The sequence below is a fragment of the Vitis riparia genome, chromosome 13 (assembly GCF_004353265.1).
Source record: "Vitis riparia cultivar Riparia Gloire de Montpellier isolate 1030 chromosome 13, EGFV_Vit.rip_1.0, whole genome shotgun sequence".
Classification (NCBI taxonomy): Eukaryota; Viridiplantae; Streptophyta; class Magnoliopsida; order Vitales; family Vitaceae; genus Vitis; species Vitis riparia.
Window position 1 is genome coordinate 6,137,912 of NC_048443.1, and position 9,248 is coordinate 6,147,159.

The following is a 9,248-nucleotide window of genomic DNA, read 5'->3' on the forward strand; positions in this document are numbered from 1 at the left end:
TTGGAAGAAGTGAGAGAGTTAGATATGAGAAATGGGAGGGAATTCTTGAAAGAGAAATGTCATTTTTGAGGAAATAAAGAAAGCCAATAATGTCCAAAATGGGTCATTTTTTTAAAGAATAAATAAGAGAAATTATTTTTCTAATTTCAAAAGTATTTGAAGTCTTTTAATTAAATATCTCTAATTTCAAATATATTAGAATATATAACACCTAAACTAGGATGAAGTTAAATAATAAGATTTTATTTTATCATTGAATATGTCTTTTTAAATATAAAAATCTTTTATTTTAAATTTTAATAATATATAAATTATATATTTATAATGTCGCACTTACAACAATTATCTAAAGGATTGACTTGTCTTTTGCAAGTCCAAAAGTAAAATACAGAGAAGGAAGAAAGAAACAGCAAGAGAACAATAGGCTTTTAGCAGCAATGACAGTTAAAAGAGTGGTACACTTGTATTAAACTTCAAACCCAAATCAAAGGAATAAGCCCACAAGTACACCAAACAATAAGATAACAAGAAAGAGGAATAAAATACACAGGCTGCATGCATTCTTATTCCCAAAAGAAATTTTTATTACATCATCAATTGTTGGGTCCAGAATTTGTGGTTGTGGGCTGTGGGTAAATATTTACAAGCATACTGAGAATTCCAGGACAGCATACAATGTTCAACATGGACAAAGTATTCAACTGTGCCTAACATAAGACAAGATACAACACAACAAAGGCAATCACATTTGAGCAACCCATTTTTCTGGCTCTTTTGATTCAGCCATGCATGGGTTTTTGAGGAAGTTTGTCTTTAATCCACCTCTTTAGTTATCTCTAGTGCAGCTCAGGGCTGATCCATGGGGACCATTTGACCGGCATCATGGACCTGTTTATTGTTACATATCAACCAAACCACCATGTCATCACTAGCAATCAATCTGCTTCCTAAGTCTACTGCTATGTGAGAAAGATATGGATTGAGAGAAAGACCTTGAGGAAGGTAAGATTGGTCTCTTTCAATTGTATGCAGCAATGCATTGAGCACCCCTATACTTTGATGACATTTATTTTCCAGCTGATTTCAAACACAAAAGAAGAAAAGGAAGAGGGAAATCTTGGATGAGTGATGCTGAATGCTAAACTTATGTAAGGGTCTATTTGGCAGCAGAAATGAGAATTCTTTTTTTTTTTTTTTCTGAGAATAGTAGAAATGAAAATTGATTAAAAACATGTTGATATTATGAAACATTTCAATAAATAAATAAATAAAATCAATATATAACTCAAAGTGACATATTCATGCTTGACAATCTTCAGTCTTATTGATCATTTTTATAATAGCAGAAAAGAAACAGATGATCAAGAATTATTGAGGTCGAGAACATACTGACATGCAAATCTGTTGCTTGATTTTTGAAACTTTTGGATTTCACCTACATCTTCCTTTCATTCTTTCTTTCCTTAATGTAGACAAGAAACTTCCATTCTTTATCTGAAAATGAACTCAGTATTAGGGCAATGAAAACAAGAGCTGCACATTGTGAACGGGCAGGTTGCCTTATTGAAAAGAGGGGAAGAGATATCATTGCCTTCGTTTTAAGCAGCCCATATGATGAATATCTGGTGGCATGAAATGGATGTGGAATGTCTTGATCTGAAATAAATAAGAACAGGCCAGTTAAGCATATCAAAAGAGTCTAAACAAAGTTTTAGCTTTAGGTTTATTCTATTTATTAAGAACATGAAATCATAAGCAAATTCAATAGAAGAGTAGAACTAACCAGGCTTGAGTGGAACTGAGGCCAGCAAGTTAAGAGAAAATGCCAATTAGCAACAGTTGCTAAAGCCATCTATTCATGAGAGGACAATCTGGAATTGGGATTGAGTTGCAAATAGCCATACCTGATTGAACTTTTTTTTTTTTTTTTTCCATGTAGAAAACATGGAATTCATCTTGGAACATTGTTAACAGTCCCTTATCTCAAGTCTTGGAAGTGTTTCAGGAATCCCTTTGGACTGGAGCTTAGGGCAACTATAGATGGATGTACTTTCAAGAGAAAGGAGGTTTTTGAAAGACGGATATGAGATGAAATCCAGTTTACTAATCGAAAATTTGCTCAGAGTGGTAGGAAAAAGACAGTCATCATCTGATAGAGAAGCCAGACCTGGACATAGGACAGAAAAATACAATGGTGAAAGAGAAGTGAGCCCGTGGAAGCCCTACTCCGATAATGGCAGCTTCGGATTCACACAATCTCTGATAGAAAGTGGCGCAAGGTTGGAGGCCAAACTGCAGAGTCTTCTGCTTCTCCTGGTTAGCACAGTTTTCTGGTTTCAAATATTTAAGATTGTGAGGCAGCCCTTGCTCCTCCAAGAATACAAGTCCATGGCACTGCCAGATTTCTATACTTTCAAGACCATCATGGCAATCTAATCAAAACCTGCTCTCCTACAAAGATGTCACCTCCCCACATCCTCTTACCACCAGTTTTGAGAGTGTAGCAGGCAGCCCTTTCCTTTGACAAACATGACCAGAGAATTGCAATGGCATCAAAGTACAACCTTGTATTTCAATAGTGTCAAAAGTAGAAAATTGCAACAAGTTCATAACAATTGTCTTTTATGAATGAAAGGGACTCTACTTCCATTTTTGTGATATCTATATATATATAAATAAAATTCAATATGTGTTTATTCATATAGGAAAGGCTAGCTCTATGCTGGGATGCGCACTATGTTGGACTAGTCTTTTCCTTTTTGACCTTCAAGAATAATTGTTTTAGAAGACAAAACACGGAATTTCTGTATTTGGAAGTGTAGCCATCAACAGCCCTTCCTTTGGCACAAGGTCAGGCTCTGGAGCCTCATGGATGGAAATCCTAACTCAGTATTCTATTAATCTATGAATAGATTATAATTAAGAGGAAGCACACACATACTCTCTAACAGTGGTGAAATTTTGAAGAGAGGTGAGTTTATGCATCCCCCCCTTGGCAGGGGCTTGATATTCCTGCAGTCTATGATGAAAGGTGATATTAGGTTGAAGCAACAACCCCATTTGAACTAACCAAATCTACAACTTGAATTAAAATTTCCAAAAATGAAAAAAAACCACCTCTTTAGGTTGATGACCTTAAGCATACATTGGATAAGAAATAGGATGCCATTTCTCAACACTAAAACCAGCTTGCTAGAACCTTTGGAACTGAAGCAACCAAATGATCACAACATATTGTATTATAATCTTATTAATAAACCTCAAACTCTGTGTAAGACTGCAGCTATTGCCATTTTCTTAATGCAACATATGCATTCACTGAACATCTAGGAAATACGATGCCAGTTTCAAAGATTTACAAATGTAATGCACATTTATAAAGATCCATATTTTAGGCTTTATATGTGCTTTTATGCTCAAAATGGCAAACTCTATAAAGAAACTTTAAAACGAAAAAGATGTCTTACCAGAGTTGGCTGTGAAATAGTATTTATTGGCTGAAGTGACCATCCACAATACTGCAAAAGATGATAGAACTTCCCAGGCTCTTAAATCTTGAAAATTATGCATCTGTGGAATGGAGGATTATGGACAACAGCAACAAGGAAAACAAAACATTTAAGAGGAAATACCAAGCCATGATTGTTGTCAAGAAATGGAGAACATACCTGCGTGTGAATAGGCAGCAGTTAATGATTAGGAAGTTTTGCATTTAATATTCACCTTTTTTTTCCTTCCCACATGTTGAGAAGAAATTTCTGTTATTTTCTAAAATTGAAACTGATATTTTATCAATGAAATTGGAAGCCAGGTATCCTAAATGAGCAGACATACCTATTTGATTGCTTTCATTTCTTGACTAGAGAAAGAAGAATTCTTAGGAAGAATGATCCGTCATATTGCATGTAAGAAGAATTGGAAACACATAAAATGGAGAAATTTGGAGGCCATGATTCTGTTGAAGGTGGAAGAGAATGTCATATAAGTTTCCTTAATCTGAAACATAGAAGTAATATACCAATTAGGCAGGGCAGGATGGTGCTGTATGTGTTGTTTATACAAAGACAAAATTACATTAGAATTAATAGAAAAGTAGAAGTAATTATGCTCACCCAGAACCAGAGGTAGAGAACTAGAAAGGGAATCACAAATTTAATAGAAAACCCCCAATTAAGAACTGCAGCCAAGCCAAGGTCACCTATACATCAAGAGAATGGATCATGTCTCATCTCTCTCTTTCTTCTTTTTTCCTTGTGCACTACTTTCCATATCCTTATTAAGCCAGATCCCTGTGAATGTGCAATGAAAATTGGCAGTCCAGTTAGCAAGGAAAAAACAGAGAGAACTTCACAAATATTATTTATAGACATGAGCTCTTTTCAGATAGAAATTGGAGTAAGAAACAATGTAAATATTTGTAAAATTAGAAATGGTGAAGCATGCAGCTATTTGGAAAAGCAATACAACATTCCTCATTCTTTCATTCAATACCAGCTTTAGCCCCTTGCTGCCATGGTTGGCTTAAGATTCACTGACTACCAATATATGTTCACTTCTTTCATCTTCTCCTAGAGAAGTTTAAGAATCAAAATGATTCTTAAACTTGGTTAAAGAAATGTTCCAATTTTCAAAAATACATTTTTATTTCCACTACTAAAAAATTCTAACTTTTGAATGGAAATTCAGATCTGGGTATCCATATCTAGTTCCATTAGATATACTTCTAAGATAATAATATTAAAAATATGAAAAAAAAAAAAAGGAAAAAAAGAAAGAGAAGTGAAAACCAGGTTGTACCTGATTGGAGAATGCATGGAAAGAGTTGAATGGCTTTCTGCTTTCATTTCTTTTCCAGCACCCGTAGAATGCATTACCCTGCCACTCATTCTGAATTTGGGGATGTGGGCACTGAAGGGAAAATTTGTTTTCTGAAGAAGAGGACAGTCAATGATTTCAAGACTTGCAAGTGTTGTATCCCGCAGTGTCAAGGAGTGGAGCTTAGGACAGGAACCGATATATAGGTGTTGAAGAGAGATGATGTTGTTGAGGTCCAGGGAGGCCAGGGATTCCATATGGCTGATATGAAGGTTGGTGAGAGATGTAGGGAAAAGAAATTCATCGTCCCAAAGGGAAGCCTTGTCTGCAAACATTCCCCAAATCTTCAATGTTGAAAGAGAGGTGAGGGTGTGGAGGCCCCACTCAGATATGGGCGTCTTCAGATTCTTGTAATTTACAACTGAAAGAAATTTTAGGGTGGGGGGCAAACCCCCTTCCGGGAAGGAATCCACTCTCGGAGAATGCCCTATGTTGAGAAACTGAAGGGATGTGAGGTTTTTCATTTGATGCGGCAAGCACTTGAGATTCTGACATCTCCAAATACGAAGCTCTCTGAGGTTGGGGGCGGACAACCCTCTTTCTGGAAACCCCTCCAGACCTCCACAGTCTTCTATGTTGAGCTGCTTGACGTTGTGAAGGCATTGTGGCAGGATTTTCAGATTGGGATAACTCCTCATCTCTAAATACTCAAGAGCTCTACTGCTGGGCGACATTTTCTTTGATACTGACTCCAAGTTGGAGCAATGCCGAATCTCAAGCCGCTTCAGGGTGGAGGATAACTCCCCTCTTGGGAAGGACACGAGAGACTGGCAATCATGTATCCTCAATATTTGAAGGCAACAAGCGTTGTTGCTGTGGGTGGAATTGGGGTGCATCATTCCATCTGGTAGAGACCTTAGACGCATACAATCTGCAACAGTCAGTTGCTTGAGTGTGGTCGGTAGCTCACCACTTGGAAAGCCGGCGAGATATGGACAAAACCTGATCTCCAGGGATTCAAGGGGACAAGAGCTGTAGTTATGGGGCAGCCACCTGAGACTGCTGCATCTCTGCAGCACAAGACGTCTCAGCCTGGGCGGCAAATCTATCTCTCGAAATGAGTCTAGTGCGCGGCATCCCACTATTTCCAGCTCTTCAAGACAAGTGAGACTTTGCAATCCATTTTGCAGGCTCTTGAGGTTAACACAGTCGACTATCTTCAACATTTTCAGATTGCAAGGCAGTCTTTGGTCATCCAATGATACAAGCCAGTCACAGCGTTCAAACACTGCACTTTGAAGACCACTGTAAACCCACCTAGATGTCATTTGATCCCCACTATCTGCAACCACCCCACTTCTCAACTCCATCTCCTTGCATTCGTCTATCTCTAGTTCACCAAGAGATGCAAATCTTAAGAAAGGAACTGCCAGATTTTGACAATTAGAGATGCCCAGTTTCACCAAGGATGGCAGGCGATCAGGCAACTGTTTAACCAACTTTGAGCAGTTTCTTATGGTAAGCTCTCTAAGGCGTGGAAATAATTCAAGTCCTTCAACTGCATCAGGAAAAAACCAGTCCTCCCATTTCAGCATATCCTCAAACTTGAGAAGCTCCAGGGATGGAAAAGGTTGGGCAACCCCTCCATAGAACTCCACATCTATGGTTCTAATTTCACTCATCCCCTCGATATGCAAGGTCTTGAGGAAGGATAATTTGCCGAGAGATGGTAATGAGGTGCATCTCTTGCAATTCTTTAGAATTAATTGTGTCATTGATGGGAATGAGGGGTCCCTTATCCAACCTGAAAATGTTGATCCACCATAAGATGCCACTGTGAGCTTTTTCAAGTTTCTAGGTGGTCGTAGCCCCTCCAAAACATTCATCTCGTTCATTTCATTTCGTGACTTAACAAAATCACTGCCCCATTCCATCGTCAACTCTTCAATGTTGTGCTTTTCTTCTAACTTAGCATCCACCGCATCTTGACTATCCACCACATTATGCAACCCTGAAATGGAAAGCTTTCCTCGAAGATCCTGCAAGTTCTTCAATTCTCTTATTCTCAAACTATTATTTTCGCCCACAATATATTTCGATAATGTTTGCAAATTTGTTAGGTTGCTGATCTCGGAAGGCATCTCTTGTAGTTGACTTGTACCAGAAATATCAATATGTCGAAGATTGATTAGGTCTCCAATCACAATAGGCAACTTAGTGAGTCTCCAACAATCTGATAATATCAATGTCTGTAGATTATAAAGATGACCCACTGAGTCAGGTAGCATTTTTATTGAAGAGTTTGACAAATTGAGATAACGTAAATGTCTCAAATCACCAATCGAATGTGGTAGCTCTCCACTTATGTAATAGCCACTTAAAGATAATACACGTAAACATTTAAATTGCTTTATGAGGTCATCTAGTACCTTATTTGGGATGAAGTGATATCTAGAAAATGCATTCAATGGCAATGCGACCAGTGTTCGCAAACACTTCATCTTATGAAAGGCTTTGAATCTTTCAAACTTCTCATACTCTTGGCGGTTGAAAGATGAATGACGAGCCTTTTTAAAAATGGAGTGTTGTTTATTATTCACCGATATACCCTCCAAGTTAAAGGATATTTCTCCTGCCACATATTGAGCAAGATCATTGATTAGGTCATGCATCACAAATCGAGATGAATCGTGATTAGATTGTTGAAAAAATGACCTTGACAATAAATCATAGAAGTATTTAAAACCTAAGTCTTCTGCTTCCTTTGTTTGTTCGAAAAAACCCTCAGCCATCCATAATTGGACTAATTCATCTTTGTCGAATTCATAGCCTTTCGGAAATATCGAACAATAGGCAAAACACTTCCTCAGATGAGATGGGAGATGATTGTAGCTTAACTTGAGAGCAGGAAGAACGCGACTTTTGTCTTCGGGTAGATCCCATATCTTGCTTGTTAAAATATTTTCCCATGCATCATGACTTACTTGGTTGCGCAACATGCCACCAAGGGCCTTTGCTGCCAAAGGCAAGCCCTTACACCTTCTCACTATTTCCTCACCAACTTCTTTCAAGTGTGAATGGGCATCAAAGTTACTTCTCCTTAATGCTTGTTGAGTGAATACAAATAAACAATCTTCGTATGATAACTCCTGAAGACAATAAGCTGGACGAGTTCCAGTGATTGATACAACTCCTTCATTACGAGTTGTGACAATAAGCTTACTGCCCGGTGCCCCTGATCTCATTGGCATGCACAAAAGATCCCATGAATCATAGTTCTCATTCCAAACATCGTCTAGGATAAGAAGAAATTTCTGCCCGGAAAGTTTCTCCCTTAATTCCATCTGAAGCAAATTAAGATCATCAACATTCTGAGTAGCCAGAGAAACTGATTGTAAAATCGTTTTCGTTATCTTCAAGACATCAAAATCATCAGAAACATAGACCCAAACTCTCAAATCAAAATGATCCTTTACTTCATCATCGTTGAATGCAAGTTGAGTGAGAGTAGTTTTGCCAATACCGGCCATACCGACAACAGGAATTACGCAGATTTCATCAGTAGATGGATCATCCCTGAGCAACAAATTGGCTATGGCTTCTTTATCTGTTTCCCTACCATAAACACGGGATTCATCAACTAAAGAAGTGGTGGGTAGCATTTCCCTTGTTTTGGTAGACCTCTCCCCAGAAATATTCTCCGTTAAATGGAGATCACTTTTTTGTGCAGAAATTTCTTGTAAACTGGTAGTGATCATCTTGATCTTGGACAACATCTCTGCATTAAACTTAATAGCATTTGGAGTGAAACTAGTACAACAAGAAGGGATGAGGCTCCATAACTTACTTGTGCTACGTTCAGTGCCGGAAGGATGAGTTTCTGCCATCAAATTGCGTCGCAAAGATTCAGTGGCAAAGCCGTCCAAGATGTCCTCCACATCATAAGCCAAATCTCCAAGCTCGTCAAGCCACATCTTCACCCGGGGGTTCGTCATTTGCTTCTCCTCTGCGTCATGGAGGACTGCATAGATCTTCATCAAAATTGTCTTCCACTTGTTGAGCTCAGAGTGGACAAGCTCTTCGCTAGCGAAATTCCAGAGCTCAGGGGAGGTGACCATGTCAACCAGCTTCTCGATGAAAACAGACAAAACAGCTTCCCCAACAAAACCAGCCATGATTCTTTGTTTGAAAGCTAGCTCTGAATAATGGGCTGTAGGAACCAAAGGGTTTTAAGGGAGGTCTCTGCAACTCTGAAGTATTGATATTGTTGACAAAAGATAAATAAAATAAAAAAGAAAAAAGAAAAAAGAAGAAGATATTGTACCATAAAAGTGAATCGAATCCATGCGCAGAAGTCAAGCCGTAGTGGCGAGGGTCCACGCGGTGTGGACGATGGAGAGCGCACCAAGGGGGCTGGTTCATAGAAAATATGA

The 9,248-nt window shown here is 38.4% G+C and overlaps 1 protein-coding gene and 1 long non-coding RNA gene across 6 annotated transcripts; both read right to left on the reverse strand.

Annotated features, from left to right (window-relative positions):
• Positions 1–503: 503 nt before the first annotated feature.
• LOC117927949 lies at positions 504–1,494 on the reverse strand. Of its 2 annotated transcripts, none has more exons than XR_004653454.1 (3): positions 1,394–1,494; positions 993–1,077; positions 504–888 (listed from the first exon to the last, which is right to left on the reverse strand). It is a non-coding gene; the product is annotated as an uncharacterized LOC117927949 (long non-coding RNA). The 2 variants fall into 2 exon arrangements; XR_004653455.1 differs by having other exon boundaries at positions 1,390–1,494.
• Positions 1,495–1,933: 439 nt separating this feature from the next.
• Positions 1,934–9,014, reverse strand: LOC117927948 (putative disease resistance RPP13-like protein 1). 4 transcript variants are annotated; one of them, XM_034847685.1, is made up of 7 exons: positions 7,245–9,014; positions 4,798–7,064; positions 4,113–4,289; positions 3,835–3,996; positions 3,669–3,733; positions 3,468–3,570; positions 1,934–2,518 (listed from the first exon to the last, which is right to left on the reverse strand). In XM_034847685.1, exons 1-3 carry the CDS (start codon positions 8,988–8,990, stop codon positions 4,277–4,279), a joined length of 4,026 nt encoding a protein of 1,341 aa, XP_034703576.1. In that variant the 5' UTR covers positions 8,991–9,014; the 3' UTR covers positions 1,934–2,518; positions 3,468–3,570; positions 3,669–3,733; positions 3,835–3,996; positions 4,113–4,276. The 4 variants fall into 4 exon arrangements, with proteins under 4 accessions (XP_034703576.1, XP_034703575.1, XP_034703571.1 ...); XM_034847684.1 differs by having other exon boundaries at positions 3,835–3,955; positions 4,798–9,014; XM_034847680.1 differs by having other exon boundaries at positions 4,798–9,014.
• Between the last annotated feature and the right edge of the window lie 234 nt (positions 9,015–9,248).

What these genes read in the sequence shown, in the direction of transcription:
- LOC117927948 (XM_034847684.1), bottom strand. Translation starts at nt 8,990, where the DNA reads ATGGCTGGTTTTGTTGGGGAAGCTGTTTTGTCTGTTTTCATCGAGAAG.